General features: G+C 45.4%; 1 protein-coding gene across 1 annotated transcript; it reads left to right on the top strand.

The window, feature by feature from the left end:
• Window positions 1-407: 407 nt before the first annotated feature.
• On the top strand, window positions 408-18,098 carry maco1a (macoilin 1a). The gene is made up of 11 exons (XM_066675665.1): window positions 408-754; window positions 3,739-3,880; window positions 5,184-5,310; window positions 6,049-6,172; window positions 7,282-7,460; window positions 8,661-9,177; window positions 9,263-9,421; window positions 9,555-9,737; window positions 10,696-10,816; window positions 15,757-15,931; window positions 16,294-18,098. The coding sequence occupies exons 1-11, from the start codon at window positions 669-671 to the stop codon at window positions 16,494-16,496; spliced, it is 2,016 nt and encodes a 671-aa protein (XP_066531762.1). The 5' UTR covers window positions 408-668; the 3' UTR covers window positions 16,497-18,098.
• The last annotated feature ends 769 nt before the right edge of the window (window positions 18,099-18,867 follow it).

The raw sequence follows: 18,867 nt of genomic DNA, 5'->3' as shown, positions 1-18,867 counted from the left end.
TGGACTGTGGGAGGAAACCGGAGCCTCATTGGTCCATTCATCATAATATTTAGCTGCTGGGTTCAAATGATGTTCCGTTCAGTTCCAGTGGGTTTACGAATGTGCAAATTAGCCCCCACTTATATCTTCACTTACTCCTCCACCACAGGATTGTATCTTTAGGTTTGTGACGTAAGAAATGAATTGAGACACTTATAAAAAAACACAACATGGACATATTAAGAAACATAACGTAAAAATAAATAATAATTTCACTGTATAAATACATATTTTTCGTTAATATACACTAAAAATATAAACGTATATTTTCGGTCACGTTAAACAAACGTTGACCACAACGACGCGCACTGACGTCACCTCGCTCTGAAGCGTGCGGGAAGAGAGACAGAGACAGAGAGAGAGAGAGAGAGAGAGAGAGAGAGAGAGAGAGAGAGAGAGAGACTTTATTATTATAAAAATTGATCTCATGGTTTTTGTTTCTGTCTGAGAGCCGAAGTCATGTCCTCTTTCGCTGAAGGGAGGAGTGATGGACGCTGAGGCGTGTGTGTAGTCGGTTACCTGTTAATTTCCCTCCCTGTCTCTTTATTGTAGAGAGGGAAACAGACTGAGGAATAAAGGACTGGCGCTACTCCATTCAGCTGAGAGCAGAAGTTTTAATGTGAGGGAGAATGAAGCGGCGCAATGCGGACTGCAGTAACGTTAAACTCCGACGGCCTTTGAAACGGAACCGAATCACCGAGGGCATCCAGAGCAGGTAACGGAGATCCGAACCGGGACTTTTGGATTATCGTTAGCTGTCAAACACGGGTAAATAAAGGTGTTTGAGGCCTGTCACTGCTGTAGCTTTTAGCTCTCCAGTCGTCCCTTTTAAATCTCATAAAGACCTGCGCACAGAGGCTTTATCTCATATTTATACGTCTACATTTGGTAAAACAATTATTTAGCGTCTGAATATCAGCCTTTAAAAAGAAGCTGGGTCGCACGAATTTTCCGTTCCACCTTAAACGGTGCACCAGTTCCATTCGGGCACCTCGCCATTTAAGGTGGAACGGAGTATTTCGTACGTCGTGTCTATGGAGATAGTACCTGACAATTAACGTGAAACATACAAAAACACGAACTGTCTCTTTTAAAGACACGTCTCGTGAATGTGAATGGAAATGCTGCAATATTTAAGGTGGAGCGGAACATTGGCTCTGGCTAAGCTAGCTAGCATAGCTAACTTACTGCAGCTTGTTATGAGGAGCACCCTGACCTACCATATGTTGACACAACTAACTTTAGGACTAGTCTCCCACAGTGCTTTATGCAGATTTTACGTTGAGTAAATTATTTGTGCTTAAAGGCACATTTTAATGAGTGATTATAGCTACTTCTACTTGCACCCATGGTGGACACTGACCCAAAATCTCCACAGTAAATCCTTGTAACGTTATTGGACGCTGTAGAGCAGCTGCACATGAGCCTAACGTCACCATGCTCTGTAAATACCAAGCATGGGCCAGATGTGTTTTCTGTTGTGATTGAGCTCCAGTCAAAACTTGGAGAAGGGCTGGAATGGTGGAGATCATTTGAATGCTGTCAAACACTATTTCAACATCTAGTCTACAGCTTTTAAAGAAGAATTAAAAAGGCCTGTAATGCATTTTCAAATTGTAATGTCTGCTATTTTATTTATACACCACATTATACCACATCTTACTTTTTTTTAGTGTGGACATAGCTTAGATAGAACAGAGGTAGACAATTTGAGGCAAACCACCTGTGTACTTGACATCCACACCAAAAGGGCTGCATCTTCCTCAAAACTGTTCTTGGCTATAAAAACAGGCCTGGATATTCATATATAGTAAGCAATTACTATTGGAGTCACAGCCGCAAAATTGGTCAGAGAAATGTTTATTAGCATTTTCCCTAAATTGTTCTCCCCTGCTGCACTGCCAAGATTTTAGTTGATAACTACAAACAAAGCTGGGCTTTTATGAGGAAAAGTTTGGAAAAGGTTAAATGAACACAGTGACTTACTTAAAATGACTATATTGAGGTTGTTTTGGTTTATTTTAATTTTAGTAGGTTTCTAAGCAGAGAAAAGCTTACTGCCTCCATGATTATGTTTCATTTGTAAAAAAAAAAAATAATAAAATAAACTTTGTTATTTTATTCATTCATTCATTCATTGTCTGAAACCGCCTATCCAGTTCAGGGTTGTGGTGGGTCTGGAGCCTACCTGGAATCACTGGGTGCAAGGTGGGAATACACCCTGGAGGGTCCACCAGTCCTTTGCAGGGCTACACTCACGTATTCACACCTGCGAACACTTTTGAGTCATCCATCCACCTACTAACGTGTGTTTTTGGACCGTGGGAGGAAACCAGAGCACCCGGAGGCAACCCACGCAGACACAGGGAGAACACACCAACTCCTCACAGACAGTCACTCGGAGGAAACCCACACAGACACAGAGAGAACACACCACACTCCTCACAGACAGTCACCCGGAGGAAACCCACACAGACAAAGGGAGAACACACCACACTCCTCACAGACAGTCACCCGGAGGAAACCCACGCAGACACAGGGAGAACACACCACACTCCTCACAGACAGTCACCCGGAGGAAACCCACACAGACACAGGGAGAACACACCACACTCCTCACAGACATTCACCCGGAGGAAACCCACGCAGACACAGGGAGAACACACCACACTCCTCACAGACAGTCACCCGGAGGAAACCCACGCAGACACAGGGTGAACACACCACACTCCTCACAGACAGTCACCCGGAGCGGGACTCGAACCCACAACCTGCGCAGTGTCGCTGTGTGACTGTGACACTACCTACCGTGCAACCCTTATTTTATATATAGAAAAAAATAAGCCCTATATATGCACATATTCTACAGTCACAAATTAGGAAATACAGAGCTAAATCACACCACACCACATACATTGTGTCCCACAAAGGTAGATGTCTAAGATGCTGTTTGCACCTGGTCACTTCATGTGACTAGTATCTGGATTGTATCCTGGTAACAGTGTCCTCAAACATGTGCATCTTTTATGTTTCCTGATTCGTTTGAACTAGGAGGAGTTTTTTTCTTTTTTATTCATATGTAAACTCGATACACAAGATGCATGAAGTGGCCAGGTGTGAACAGAGTCAACAGACATCTAGTCTTCAATTAACCTCTTCCAATCCTCTCTTGGTGTTTCTGATCATTGTCAGAAGAACGGTATAATTGCTTCTTTTTGCTCGGACATTACACGGTCACTTGACATTGTTGCCTTCTATTGTCCACCCTAAACCCTAGTGTTGAGTCAAAAGAGCAAGTGTCCTGAGGCTATCCCAAAGGCATGTTCAGGCATGTCAGGAAGCTGCTTTGCGAAAGTTTTAACTCTGTTGAAAATTCTGTCAGTTATTGCTTTGTTCCAGATTTGCTTGGTCGCTTATCATGTCACGATACGGGCTTCAATTTATTTCTGCGGTTCTGAAAGAGTATTAACTGGCACGGCTGGGCTCAGACAATCAAAATGTAAATTCAACTTCTTTAATGGCATGGCACTGCACGGCTCTGCTCAAGCAGCATACATAAGTTATAACTGCAGTTTACATCCAAGGCGTTTTGATTTCTCGTCACTTATTGCTGGTATAGGAAGCTTTTATTGTATGCAAATACTTTGGCACTGTAATGTTTGTTAATTCTGATCTTTCTTTCTCCTCGTTGTTTTAAAGCACCTTCCTCTACCTGAAGTTCCTTCTGGTGTGGGCTCTGGTGCTGCTGGCAGACTTTGTGCTGGAGTTTCGATTTGAGTATTTATGGCCCTTCTGGCTCTTCATCAGGAGTGTGTATGACTCTTTCAGATATCAGGGACTGGTGAGTAACACCCTGTCACCAGAACTTTGATTTGTTACAGTTACTTTAGTTTTCCAAAAAGGTATTTCCCTCCTTCATATACTAGTATTAAAAAAATCTATAATGAAGAGCACATTAGGATGCCCAAGTACCTTTTACACTGTCCTTGTTAATAAAATACTGTCATGATGTGCATTGACCCAGGCCAGAGTAACACACTCCAACATTTACAGTAAATGGTCTCTTTGTGGCCTTCACTTTAGAGTCCTGAAGTCTGGGATGTACAGGCGTCGGACAATGAAGCTGAAACACCTGTCATTGTAGTGTGGGAGGTTTCATGGCTAAACTGGAGCAGCCTGGTGGCGAATCTTCATTAATTGCACATTGCACCAGTAAGACCATGTGCATCCAATGGTTCAAATATTGTGTCCTGAAGGCGGTGCCGTGTATCAGGACGACAATGCACCAATACACACAGCAAGACTGGTGAAAGATTGGTTTGATGAACATGAAAGTGAAGTTGAACATCTCCCATGGCCTGCACAGTCACCAGATCTAAATATTATTGAGCCACTTTGGGGTGTTTTGGAGGAGCGAGTCAGGAAACGTTTTCCTCCACCAGCATCACGTAGAGACCTGGCCACTATCCTGCAAGAAGAATGGCTTCAAATCCCTCTGACCACTGTGCAGGACTTGTATATGTCATTCCCAAGACGAACTGACGCTGTATTGGCCGCAAAAGAAGGCCCTACACCATACTAATAAATTATTACCAGGTGTTTCACTTTCATTGTCCAACCCCTGTAGTGTTGATTATGACAATAAAACTATTAAATCTTAAAAAGTAAATGTCATAGAGCTAAACTACGCAGATTAACAACTTCATGCTGTTTTGTGGACCATGATAAATTACTCTCTGAATTGATTGCTTTAAGAGCTATATTTGATTTGTCAACGTTGGATTGCACTGGATTTGACCTCTTTGACATTTTTGGCCTCTGTTATCTCTCAATATTCTTGAATAACAAAGGTTTTCAGTTACAGTAGGAGTTTCACCTCCTTTTCCTTTGCCTTTTCCTGCCAAGCGCTTTGTTTAATGTTTGTAAGTGTGAGATATATAACTCAGTGTGAGTGTGTGGGCAGAGGCAGAATGGCAGGTTAATTTAATTCCCGATGGGGATTCTCTCTCTGACGCCTCAGGTTTCTGTGATGACACAGCTGAGCTTGTTTACAAATGTGAAATTGATCCAAAGCTCTGTTTAATTGTTGTGAATTGCTTTGAATACATACTGATTACCATCCTTCCCGTCTTTCTTGTCTTCAGGCGTTCTCTGTGTTCTTTGTTTGCGTTGCATTCACATCAGACATCATATGCCTCCTGTTCATCCCTATGCAATGGCTGTTCTTCGCTGCCAGCACTTACGTTTGGGTGCAGTATGTGTGGCATACAGGTAAATATTATCTATCTCTCTCTCTCTCTCTGCCCCAAACTCCTTGTTAAATATATACATGTTTAGTCTTTAATGAAACGTCACATAATTAGAATTCCTGATGAAGAAGTGATGGATTTTTTTGGGGCTGTTGTCATGTGGGATTCCTCATAAAAGACAGCAGTGAGGTGCTGATACTGAGAGATAGTTTCCAGTAAGGAGCCACATTCTCTCAGCCCGGGGCTGTGGTAGTGATAGCTGCTGACATTTGTCTTCTAGCAAGTCTGAACAAGAGAATGTTGGCCGGAGGCCTGAGGGGTTGTTTCCAGTATTAGCAGTTTGAAAGTGTTTTATTTGAAGTGCCGGGGTCACTGAAGAAAAGTTAATGAATTTTCTAGAAAGTAGAGGGGTTTTAATTTAGATTCTCATGGCTCAGACAGCTAAAAGCGAAGCTCTGGGTTGTCTGTGCAGTTTAAATAAATCACTCAGCATTAAATAGCAGGAGGAGTACTGCTCAGACAAACACTACATAGGAAGATTTTACTTTAAGATGGTCATGTTTCAGGTGAAATAAGGGAGTAGGGATCTGTTTTAAGTCATGCTTTCTGTAAGTGTTGTCAAGTTTTCCCAGCATTGTCAATGATAAAGGTTGTTATTAATGCTAATGCGAGCGCACTCTCTGATAGGAAATGGAAATCTTTGATCTGCCATACGGGGAGTGAATTTGGCTAATGGCCTTTTATGTTTGTGCCTCTTCAGAGCGAGGGGTGTGTCTGCCCACCGTCTCTCTGTGGATACTGTTTGTTTATATCGAAGCAGCTATTCGCTTCAAAGACCTGAAAAACTTTCACGTTGGCCTGTGCCGTCCATTTGCTGCTCACTGGTAAGCTGCTCTAATTCTGGTTTATGTACACATTATGTGACATTACGTTACAGGGGTGCAGAGCTGTCCTAGGATGGCAGTTAACCCAAGTTCAGATAGACTGTGCTTCATATCAGCTTCATTTCAAAAAGCCAGTCTCATGAAATAAATGGTGAATGACAGTGGCTTATTTTGCAAATAATTACTGTAGTGATAATTTCTTTATATCATTTAAATCAGTCTTTTGTGACTGTTTATATAAAAAAAAAAAAAATAAAAAATAAAAAAAAACTGAAAACAAGTAGGCGGCACGGTGGCGCAGCAGGTAGCTGTCGCAGTCACACAGCTCCAGGGACCTGGAGGTTGTGGGTTCGATTCCCGCTCCGGGTGACTGTCTGTGAGGAGTTGGTGTGTTCTCTCTGTGTCCGCGTGGGTTTCCTTCGGGTGCTCCGGTTTCCTCCCACAGTCCAAAAACACACGTTGGTAGGTGGATTGGTGACTCAAAAGTGTCCGTAGGTGTGAGTGAATATATGTGTGTGTGTGTGTGTGTGTGTGTGTGTGTGTGTGTGTGTGTGTGTGTGTGTGTGTGTGTGTGTGTGTGTGTGTGTGTGTGTGTGTGTGTGTGTGTGTGTGTGTGTGTGTGTGTGTGTGTGTGTGTGTGTGTGTGTGTGTGTGTGTGTGTGTGTGTGTGTGTGTTGCCCTGCCTTGCGCCCAATGATTCCAGGTAGGCTCTGGACCCACCGCGACCCTGAACTGGATAAGGGTGACAGATAATGAATGAATGAATGAAAACAAGTGCTCCAAAAAGGAATGGAGGTGACAATGTCTTTCAGAAGGCTTTACCACATTGGCCAGAAGTTTAATCCTGATCCTGGTTCAAACTTATATTGCTGTGATCAACATACATTCACATTGTGATAGTCTTTAACTGGTATAAGCCCAATATTCACCAGATGAATGCCATTTAGTGTTGTGTGATGGAGACAGAGAAACGCCTGGTAATACACTGATGCATCTGTTAAAAACTTTGTGTTGTGTCAATTTCAGAAAATGTTTTGAAAGGATGCACTATGATTTATGGTTGTTTGTATGATTTATTTTTTTTCCCCCCCATTTGTCTGTTTTTAAAGCATTGGATACCCAGTGGTGACGCTGGGCTTTGGCTTCAAGAGCTACGTGAGTTATAAGATGCGCTTGCGAAAGCAAAAGGAGGTGCAGAAAGAGAACGAGTTCTACATGCAGCTCCTGCAGCAAGCTCTTCCCCCAGAGCAGCAGATGCTTCAAAAGCAGGAGAGAGAGGCAGAGGAAGGTAAACACTGCATAACTGGATGGCCTGGATGTATAAGTGGTTCTGTAATAAACCCAGGTGTAGAGGACATGAGAGCAAACGGCTACGTTCAGACGTTACAGAGAAATTTCTTCTTGTGTGTTGTTTACTTTTAGTGGTAAAAAAAACGGATTAATGGCTCTTTATCAAATAACTAGGGTCTATATCAGTTTATTATAAAATAAGGAGATGCTGAATAACAGTGCAGTTTGTAATTCATTGGGTAATTGGATATGGTCTCGGTGTTTGTTCTTCTGGCACTGCATTCCTGCATTCTGCGTCATCAAAGTTAACTTTCTAATGTTTATTATTTGGTTGCAACTGATGACTGCCTGTGACCCACAGATGTCAGGACTGGATATCTTTCCTGATGTTCTGCCAACTGCTGTAATAGAAACCTTTTCAGTTCCTGTATTCAGGAACTTTTTACTGTTGCCTGGTCTTCGTTCCTTGAAAGGCATGGTCAGTGTAGGTCAGCTCAAATCCCCCACACTCCAGAATCCTGAAACACTTCATAGATTCTTTAGTGTGTGTGTGTGTGTTTGAGGACGGTGTCTAATTTGTGGCACTGTACTGTGACTTTTAGCGAATATATCATTCTAAATACCATGTGGTTTTAAGATGTGAGCTTTGTGTACTTGATTACAAAGCCAAGAAAAATACTTCTTGTATACAAACCATCCACGATAAAATTGACCTGATAAAGGAGGTGTGATTATTTGTTTTTATTAGCACATGTGTAAAGGCTAGCTATGTTCAGTAGCTGCATTCATGTAATAAAAAAAAGGCCAGGATGCCCACACTGAGGAGAATGAAGTGGAAAAGTCCATGCGGCTCCAGCTGCCAAAACACTTGGACATGTAATGGACAGCCAGGGTCCGGCACTGTCCTGCTTTCCATTTGTTTTTTGGTTGGCTGTTTTGTGGAAGCATTTTTCTCTTTTTTTGGCTCCATCTTATTTACTTCTGCTCTTGGCAGTATCTGTCGTGCCATTGCCAAGACGTCCAGACGTGATGATGACTCAATGGATACATGGATTGAACAAAGGGAAAACAATGTGTTTAATTTGGTTTGGTTTTGTGTGTATTTGGATGGCATTATTTTACTTTACTCCTTAGTAAGAGTGGTACATCATGTTCTTATTTTCTAGTCTGATCCTTCTCCCTCTCTTTTTCTCTGTAGCTGTCTCTAAAGGCATGTTGGAAGCAGATTCAACGCTGCTGGCCCAGAATGGAACTCCAGCCAGTAAGAAACTGCAGATTTCATTTCCAGAGCTGGAACACAGAGAACGAGGCAAAGAGGGAGGACGAGACAGGGACAACAAGAAACAGCAGCAACAGCACAGTATAGGAATAAACAATAATATCCTACAGACTGTGGACTCTAAGCTGCAGGATATTGAGTTTATGGAGAACTACCTGAGCAGCAAGAGACTGAACAATGAGCTGGGAAGCAGTGCCGAGAACCTGCTTCTCAAAGAGGATTTGAGCAGCACAGGCGGAGGACCTTCCTCCAAACATTACAAAAACACCTCCCCACGAAGCCACAGCTCCACCAACGGCAGTGTGCCCTCTTCGTCCACGTCCAGTAGGAATGAGAAGAAGCAGAAAGGTATAGGGAAGAACGCCAGCAGCCATCGAGATGTAATGGAGAATTGTATACCCAACAACCAGCTCAGTAAACCAGATGCTTTAGTGCGGTAAGCAGATATAGTGTTAATTGACAATGCTAAAATGTATTTGTTTGTCGTTTAAGGCACATAATATTGCTGTGTTTGTATACAGCCTGGAGCAAGACATAAAAAAACTGAAGGCGGACCTGCAGGCGAGCCGTCAGGTGGAGCAGGACCTCCGCGGTCAGATAGGCTCTCTGGGCAGCGCAGAGAGGAGCTTGCGCTCTGAGCTCGGCCAGCTCCGCCAAGAGAACGAGCTGCTGCAGAACAAGTGAGAATGCAATAAGCTGTGAAATATATCATTTTATGGGACGTCAACTGCTTTTGATTACATTAAAACTGCATTATATATATATACAGTATTTGCTTGAGTTAATGCTGCTTCTTGAATGGGTCTTCACCAGGCTTCATAATGCAGTACAAGCCAAGCAGAAGGACAAACAGACAATCGTTCAGCTGGAGAAACGTCTGAAAGCTGAGCAAGAGGCACGGGCTGCAGTAGAGAAACAGCTTGCAGAAGAAAAGAAAAGGAAAAAGCTGGAAGAAGCAACAGCTGCCCGGGCTGTTGCTCTGGCCGCTGCGTCCAGGTAAAACTCGTGCAGGACATGGCACAGCAGGGTAAACTTTGATGAAGGTGTTGGCATGATTCCATACATAAGATATATTTTCTATCTAACTAGTAGCTCTTAGATTTAGCAGGTTCAAACTTGTCGTTCTTGAAGTCAGTGGAAGCTGAATGAGGTACAGAAGGAACTGTGTCCATTTAAATTTGATTTTAAACAAAGGGAAAATAATAATGATGCAGCTTTTACAAGACGGAGCTGTGCCTGGACTTTTTCACCCAGTCAGGAATCGGTTCATTTTCCGTTGCCACACCTTAAAGTACCCTAAAGTAAAGAGTTATGACACAGTGGACCATTATACGTGAAATAAATAAAGACACAAGTAGAGGTAAATTGGGCGGCACGGTGGCGCAGCAGGTAGTGTCACAGTCACACAGCTCCAGGGGCCTGGTGACTGTCTGTGAGGAGTTGGTGTGTTCTCCCTGTGTCCGCATGGGTTTCCTCCGGGTGCTCCGGTTTCCTCCCACAGTCCAAAAATACACATTGCAGGTGGATTGGCGACTCAAAATGTGTCCGTAGGTGTGAGTGAATGTGTGTGTTGCCCTGTGAAGGACTGGCGCCCCCTCCAGGGTGTATTCCTGCCTTGCGCCCAATGATTCCAGGTAGGCTCTGGACCCACCGCGACCCTGAATTGGATAAGCGCTTACAGATAATGAATGAATGAATAGAGGTAAATTGCTATGTCTATGTGGTTTCTGCGATTGTGTTTAACTTTTTAGCAAATTTACTGTGTACCCATTGTAGAGGTAGTCATTCAAATGTGCGCACACAGATGCCAGTGGAACTGCATCCTCTGGCGTGACAGTGCCCCGTCTAGTGCCGATTAAACTTCTGGTCACTGAGTGTATTTTTCCTCTTCATTTGTGCCATTGTTGACACTTCCATGCTACAAGACTCAAGGAATGTTCTTCTGTTTTTTTAGAGGGGAATGCACAGACTCCCTGAGGACTCGCATTCGAGAGCTAGAGTCTGAGTGCAAGAAACTCTCCCACGATGTCAAGTTTAAAGAAGAGCAGCTCAGAGAGCTGGAGAGCAAAGCACAGGTGAGCCACGGGCAATTCACCAGTAAAGCCTCTTCTAGTTCACTTTCCTTGAAGTAGAATGAAGAAAAAAATCTTTATAAGGTGCTTAATCTGCACTTTTTCAAAGACATTGCCATGCTCTTTGCTGACCTTGCCATCTTTATAAATTCAGAATGGAGGGGGTGAGCTTGAGCAGTGTTATTGGCTGAATTCCAATTAGAAATGGATTTAAAAATAATACTTAAGAGTGACATACTGAAATATTTAAGCATTCAGGTCAAGTGATTAGCATACTTCTCCCAGCATGTTGAGGAATTTGGTGGTGCTCTATGGCTAATCGCTTTGAAAAATGTTGCAGAATGTCACGCACACATGAAGACGCCATTTCAGTTTTAACCCTCCAAAAGTATTGGGGAAAAAGTGTAGAAGTATTTTACTAACTAAAGTTTTTGAAGTCACACAGCTCTAGGGACCTGGAGGTTATGTGTTCGAGTCCCGCTCCGGGTGACTGTCTGTGAGGAGTGTGTTGTGTTCTCCCTGTGTCTGCGTGGGTTTCCTCTGGGTGACTGTGAGGAGTGTGTTGTGTTCTCCCTGTGTCTGTGTGGGTTTCCTCCGGGTGACTATCTGTGAGGAGTGTGGTGTGTTCTCCCTTTGTCTGCGTGGGTTTCCTCCAGGTGACTGTCTGTGAGGAGTGTGGTGTGTTCTCCCTGTGTCTGCGTGGGTTTCCTCCGGGTGACTGTCTGTGAGGAGTGTGGTGTGTTCTCCCTGTGTCTGTGTGGGTTTCCTCCGGGTGACTGTCTGTGAGGAGTGTGGTGTGTTCTCCCTGTGTCTTCGTGGGTTTCCTCCGGGTGACTGTCTGTGAGGAGTGTGGTGTGTTCTCCCTGTGTCTGCGTGGGTTTCCTCCGGGTGACTGTCTGTGAGGAGTGTGGTGTGTTCTCCCTGTGTCTGCGTGGGTTTCCTCCGGGTGACTGTCTGTGAGGAGTGTGGTGTGTTCTTCCTGTGTCTGCGTGGGTTTCCTCCAGGTGACTGTCTGTGAGGAGTGTGGTGTGTTCTCCCTGTGTCTGCGTAGGTTTCCTCCGGGTGACTGTCTGTGAGGAGTGTGGTTTGTTCTTCCTGTGTCTGCGTGGGTTTCCTCCAGGTGACTGTCTGTGAGGAGTGTGGTGTGTTCTCTCTGTGTCTTCGTGGGTTTCCTCCGGGTGACTGTCTGGGAGGAGTGTGGTGTGTTCTCCCTGTGTCTGCGTGGGTTTCCTCTGGATGACTGTCTGGGAGGAGTGTGGTGTGTTCTCCCTGTGTCTGCGTGGGTTTCCTCGGGGTGACTGTCTGTGAGGAGTGTGGTGTGTTCTCCCTGTGTCTGCGTGGGTTTCCTCCAGGTGACTGTCTGTGAGGAGTGTGGTGTGTTCTCCCTGTGTCTGCGTGGGTTTCCTCCGGGTGACTGTCTGTGAGGAGTGTGGTGTGTTCTCCCTGTGTCTGCGTGGGTTTCCTCTGGATGACTGTCTGGGAGGAGTGTGGTGTGTTCTCCCTGTGTCTGCGTGGGTTTCCTCGGGGTGACTGTCTGTGAGGAGTGTGGTGTGTTCTCCCTGTGTCTGCGTGGGTTTCCTCCAGGTGACTGTCTGTGAGGAGTGTGGTGTGTTCTCCCTGTGTCTGCGTGGGTTTCCTCCGGGTGACTGTCTGTGAGGAGTGTGGTGTGTTCTCCCTGTGTCTGCGTGGGTTTCCTCCGGGTGACTGTCTGTGAGGAGTGTGGTGTGTTCTCCCTGTGTCTGCGTGGGTTTCCTCCGGGTGACTGTCTGTGAGGAGTGTGGTGTGTTCTCCCTGTGTCTGCGTGGGTTTCCTCCGGGTGACTGTCTGTGAGGAGTGTGGTGTGTTCTCCCTGTGTCTTCGTGGGTTTCCTCCGGGTGACTGTCTGTGAGGAGTGTGGTGTGTTCTCCCTGTGTCTGCGTGGGTTTCCTCCGGGTGACTGTCTGTGAGGAGTGTGGTGTGTTCTCCCTGTGTCTGCGTGGGTTTCCTCCGGGTGACTGTCTGTGAGGAGTGTGGTGTGTTCTTCCTGTGTCTGCGTGGGTTTCCTCCAGGTGACTGTCTGTGAGGAGTGTGGTGTGTTCTCCCTGTGTCTGCGTAGGTTTCCTCCGGGTGACTGTCTGTGAGGAGTGTGGTGTGTTCTTCCTGTGTCTGCGTGGGTTTCCTCCGGGTGACTGTCTGTGAGGAGTGTGGTGTGTTCTCTCTGTGTCTTCGTGGGTTTCCTCCGGGTGACTGTCTGGGAGGAGTGTGGTGTGTTCTCCCTGTGTCTGCGTGGGTTTCCTCCGGGTGACTGTCTGTGAGGAGTGTGGTGTGTTCTCCCTGTGTCTGCGTGGGTTTCCTCTGGATGACTGTCTGGGAGGAGTGTGGTGTGTTCTCCCTGTGTCTGCGTGGGTTTCCTCGGGGTGACTGTCTGTGAGGAGTGTGGTGTGTTCTCCCTGTGTCTGCGTGGGTTTCCTCCAGGTGACTGTCTGTGAGGAGTGTGGTGTGTTCTCCCTGTGTCTGCGTGGGTTTCCTCCGGGTGACTGTCTGTGAGGAGTGTGGTGTGTTCTCCCTGTGTCTGCGTGGGTTTCCTCTGGATGACTGTCTGGGAGGAGTGTGGTGTGTTCTCCCTGTGTCTGCGTGGGTTTCCTCGGGGTGACTGTCTGTGACGAGTGTGGTGTGTTCTCCCTGTGTCTGCGTGGGTTTCCTCCAGGTGACTGTCTGTGAGGAGTGTGGTGTGTTCTCCCTGTGTCTGCGTGGGTTTCCTCCGGGTGACTGTCTGTGAGGAGTGTGGTGTGTTCTCCCTGTGTCTGCGTATGTTTCCTCCGGGTGACTGTCTGTGAGGAGTGTGGTGTGTTCTCCCTGTGTCTGCGTGGGTTTCCTCCGGGTGACTGTCTGTGAGGAGTGTGGTGTGTTCTCCCTGTGTCTGTGTGGGTTTCCTCCGGGTGACTGTCTGTGAGGAGTGTGGTGTGTTCTCCCTGTGTCTTCGTGGGTTTCCTCCGGGTGACTGTCTGTGAGGAGTGTGGTGTGTTCTCCCTGTGTCTGCGTGGGTTTCCTCCGGGTGACTGTCTGTGAGGAGTGTGGTGTGTTCTCCCTGTGTCTGCGTGGGTTTCCTCCGGGTGACTGTCTGTGAGGAGTGTGGTGTGTTCTCCCTGTGGCTGCGTGGGTTTCCTCCGGGTGACTGTCTGTGAGGAGTGTGGTGTGTTCTCCCTGTGTCTGCGTGGGTTTCCTCCGGGTGACTGTCTGTGAGGAGTGTGGTGTGTTCTCCCTGTGTCTGCGTGGGTTTCCTCCGGGTGACTGTCTGTGAGGAGTGTGGTGTGTTCTCCCTGTGTCTGCGTGGGTTTCCTCCGGGTGACTGTCTGTGAGGAGTGTGGTGTGTTCTCCCTGTGTCTGCGTGGGTTTCCTCCGGGTGACTGTCTGTGAGGAGTGTGGTGTGTTCTCCCTGTGTCTGCGTGGGTTTCCTCCGGGTGACTGTCTGTGAGGAGTGTGGTGTGTTCTCCCTGTGTGTGCGTGGGTTTCCTCCGGGTGACTGTCTGTGAGGAGTGTGGTGTGTTCTCCCTGTGTCTGCGTGGGTTTCCTCCGGGTGACTGTCTGTGAGGACTGTGGTGTGTTCTTCCTGTGTCTGCGTGGGTTTCCTCCGGGTGACTGTCTGTGAGGAGTGTGGTGTGTTCTCTCTGTGTCTTCGTGGGTTTCCTCCGGGTGACTGTCTGGGAGGAGTGTGGTGTGTTCTCCCTGTGTCTGCGTGGGTTTCCTCCGGGTGACTGTCTGTGAGGAGTGTGGTGTGTTCTCCCTGTGTCTGCGTGGGTTTCCTCTGGATGACTGTCTGGGAGGAGTGTGGTGTGTTCTCCCTGTGTCTGCGTGGGTTTCCTCGGGGTGACTGTCTGGGAGGAGTGTGGTGTGTTCTCCCTGTGTCTGCGTGGGTTTCCTCCGGGTGACTGTCTGGGAGGAGTGTGGTGTGTTCTCCCAGTGTCTGCGTGGGTTTCCTCCGGGTGACTGTCTGGGAGGAGTGTGGTGTGTTCTTCCTGTGTCTGCATGGGTTTCCTCCGGGTGACTGTCTGGGAGGAGTGTGGTGTGTTCTCCCAGTGTCTGCGTGGGTTTCCTCCGGGTGACTGTCTGTGAGGAGTGTGGTGTGTTCTCCCTGTGTCTGCGTGGGTTTCCTCCGGGTGACTGTCTGTGAGGAGTGTGGTGTGTTCTTCCTGTGTCTGCGTGGGTTTCCTCCGGGTGACTGTCTGGGAGGAGTGTGGTGTGTTCTCCCAGTGTCTGCGTGGGTTTCCTCCGGGTGACTGTCTGGGAGGAGTGTGGTGTGTTCTCCCTGTGTCTGCGTGGGTTTCCTCCGGGTGACTGTCTGTGAGGAGTGTGGTGTGTTCTCTCTGTGTCTGCGTGGGTTTCCTCCGGGTGACTGTCTGGGAGGAGTGTGGTGTGTTCTCCCTGTGTCTGCGTGGGTTTTCTCCGGGTGACTGTCTGTGAGGAGTGTGGTGTGTTCTCTCTGTGTCTGCGTGGGTTTTCTCCGGGTGACTGTCTGTGAGGAGTGTGGTGTGTTCTCTCTGTGTCTGCGTGGGTTTCCTCCGGGTGACTGTCTGTGAGGAGTGTGGTGTGTTCTCTCTGTGTCTGCGTGGGTTTTCTCCGGGTGACTGTCTGTGAGGAGTGTGGTGTGTTCTCCCTGTGTCTGCGTGGGTTTCCTCCGGGTGACTGTCTGTGAGGAGTGTGGTGTGTTCTCCCTGTGTCTGAGTGGGTTTCAGACAGAAATCTTAAAGTGAAAGTAAGAGACTGGAATATTATCCAGTTTGAAAGTACAAACTGTTTAAATTGTACATAAGAAATGTAAGCCTTCTGTAATGAAGTATTTATTCAACCTGTGTTTTATGTCAAATTTGACAGTAAAGTACTTCCATATTAAAGTCAGAGAATGCAGCGTGAAGAAACATACAATGTAAGATTAATTGTTTTTTGTGTTCTCCTCTTCCTTACAGGAATTAAGAAAGTATAAAGAGAACGAGAAAGATACAGAGGTTCTCATGTCTGCGCTGTCGGCAATGCAGGATAAGACCCAGCACCTGGAGAACAGTCTGAGCGCTGAGACCAGGATCAAGCTGGATCTCTTCTCAGCGCTGGGGGATGCCAAGAGGCAGCTGGAGATCGCACAAGGTCTGACTTCTTCTTTACCATATCAAGAGTTTTCTGCCCAAACCCAGCTGGAGTAGACAAATTGTTTCTCTTGTAGCATGACGAGATCCATTCCAAACCTGACCACAACCAATGGGGAATTAATTACCACTCCACATTCCTAATCATGACGTCTAATTCAGCGTGTGGTGTTGGCTTTGTGGACTTTAATGACACCAACCCGATGACTTCACCGTGCCAAATTAAAAATTTAATTCATCCATTCATCTTCTGTAACCACTTCGTCTTGGTCAGGGTTGCAGTGTGTCCAGAGCTTACAGGGGATACATGCGTGTCCATGGTGCACACTCACTTATGCTTATTTTGAATGTATTTGTGTGCAGGTCAGATCCTACAGAAGGAGCAAGAGATAAAGGAGCTGAAGCAGAAGATAGCCGAGGTCATGGCCGTCATGCCCAGCATCACCTACTCTGCCGACACAAATAACATGAGCCCCGTCACACCTCACTACTCGTCCAAGTTTATGGACACCAGCCCCTCCGGTCTGGACCCCAACGCCTCTGTTTACCAGCCAATGAAAAAGTGAAGTCTGCCCTCTGGTTTGTCTTCTAAAATGACCAGGCTCAGTATGTGTACTTATTAAGAGTGTTTTTACACCCCACACCCCCTCAGTAATCTGTACCCTGTTGTTGATTAAACAAGAGGTGGAAAAGATAGGAAAAAAAAGGGATGTCCAACTAACTCTTACCCAGTTTGGATTTTAGGATTTATTTATTTTTTTCTTTTTTTGGGTTAAAGCTCTCACAAAGTTCAATCAGACTCTTTTCCCCATTGAGGCACGACAGCCTGTGGTGCTTATGTTCTCCATGTTCCTATGTTGAAGTGTTTCTACCTTTGTACCCTGCGTTTTTGTTAAACATGAGGAGATTAAAGTGCCACAAAAAAGGCAGGACATTTCTTTTACTTCCATGGTAAGTTTACTGAATGTACAAGAAAAGGAAATATCGCTTCGTGTTTGGTTCTTTTTATTACCATGGAAAGAGAGTATTGACGGATTGAAAACACATTTTGTTTATCCAGATGCTGTGATTTTTGGAAAGTGCATGTTTCAGTTAAGTTATGACCATAGTATTGTAATTTTCTCTTCTTGGAAACAAGTGTGTTTCAGTATGGATCACGAATCGTGATTGGTTATGTATTTTTGCATCTTAGAAAACTCTGTTCTGCCCCCAACGCTCTTCTGAAAGTCCATAGTTCATGTGTGTTCCTAAAATGGTGATGTCAAATTTAAAGAAGAGGATGAGAAGGGATTTGTCTTGATGTTGTATTTATTGATTATATGCTGCATAAGTATTTGGGAATGTTGTGTTTTGCGGTCAATGCAAATTTGGACCAAATTCAAATAGAGTTTAGACAATATGCAGAAAAGCTGAACATACACAGTGTGGGTAGCTGATCTTTCTAGTCGTCATTATATACGCAGTGCCTTGAATCTTTTTCTGTTTAAAACACTCAACGACTTAACGATGATGTCCTCCCTTTGATCAACACAAGATCGTTTGTTGACTCTCAGTTGCGGTACTTCTTCTGTTCAGCTTCCCTTTGTATGTTTCATTTTGGCAAGAAATGATGATGTCATAGAAAGATCTCTGACAGCAGACTCGCTCTTCTTCAGTTATCAGTGTTCCTCAATCTAAGCTTGTTTACAAATTTTTACCACATTGTAACACTGTTTTAAAAAAAATATATCTTGCTGAATATTTTGATTTCAGTAAAATGTGCCAAGTATGTTCCCCATCACCTCCACCTCCACCCCCCGTCATCATCATCTTCATTTTTTTTTTTTCCAGAGGTAGAGATGGCTATTGAAAATAGGATAAGAACTGTACACTTGACAAATGCAGTACACAAAAAATGTGAGTCAAATTAATAATGCTAGCAAGACTGGCTATCATCAGCTAATCAAACATCAGCCCAGTTTATACTGTTCTTTTATCTTCTCCATTTTCAGTGATTGCTATGAAATGTGCTCAGCTTTTCAGACATGTTTTATTTTTTTTGCAACAGGGTTGATTTGTCAAATGTTCAATTTTTACTCTTCCCCTGACTTTTTTTTTATTATTTCTGTGGATTGCAATGGCGTTGTTTTGGGGTCTTTTTTTGTAAACTTTGTGGAGAGTAAAGAAGAACGCAGTTATTTCTGGTTTGTTGTTGATTTTTCCTTTTAAGGTTCTTGCGTCTACTTCACAATCACAATCAAAACACGATGTTGTGAATGCAGGGGAAATACTTTACAGTTTTATCTATTTCAAAGATACGATGAATTGTTAATAAGACACAGGATGTGAACATCCTCACCAATCTGTCAAGAACTCAGTGACTACATGTGCTGTAAACCTGAGGGAAATTGTGTAAACTCTGATTATATAAACTAGCATTGCCGAAAATCAAAACAAACAAAAAGAAGTATGCCATTTCTGAAATATTATAGATGTGAGCTATGTCACCTGTCTACTTTGTATGAGAGGGGTTTATCTAATAGCCACATGGGGGTGATGTTTGGACATCTAGACAATTCACTGAATAGATCACTGTTAGCAGTCAAATTAACACTAGAACTTAGCCGCACAAACAGAAAGCTCAAGATTAAAGGCAGATGTCAGATAGTCAATTAATATTGCCAGAGTTTTACATACTTGAAATCATCCTGTGAACAAGGTGGATTCAAATGAAAAACGGATAGATTTCTTTCTTTAAAACGGTGTGCAAAGGAACCAGACGGCACAGTGTTTTCAACACAAATACAGCCATTTCATTCACATTCCAAAACAAGCTAATCTGATATGTGAGGATCACAATGATTCTGAGGTTATGTTCAGTTAAAAACATTACATAGTGTACCTCTTTAAAGACAGAATTATGAAGCTTTTTAGATTTCTGCTTCCTCATGACCACCA

This window comes from Hoplias malabaricus, chromosome 6 (assembly GCF_029633855.1).
Source record: "Hoplias malabaricus isolate fHopMal1 chromosome 6, fHopMal1.hap1, whole genome shotgun sequence".
NCBI lineage: Eukaryota > Metazoa > Chordata > Actinopteri > Characiformes > Erythrinidae > Hoplias > Hoplias malabaricus.
The sequence above is the reverse complement of the archived record's forward strand: the minus strand, read 5'-3'. Positions and strand labels throughout refer to the sequence as shown.

Excerpts from the sequence above, each read along its gene's own strand:
- maco1a (XM_066675665.1), top strand. The coding sequence starts at position 669 with ATGAAGCGGCGCAATGCGGACTGCAGTAACGTTAAACTCCGACGGCCT. Across the intron at positions 7,461-8,660 it reads GGAGAGAGAGGCAGAGGAAG|CTGTCTCTAAAGGCATGTTG; the intron begins GTAAACACTGCA and ends TTTTCTCTGTAG. Across the intron at positions 9,422-9,554 it reads AACGAGCTGCTGCAGAACAA|GCTTCATAATGCAGTACAAG; the intron begins GTGAGAATGCAA and ends GGTCTTCACCAG.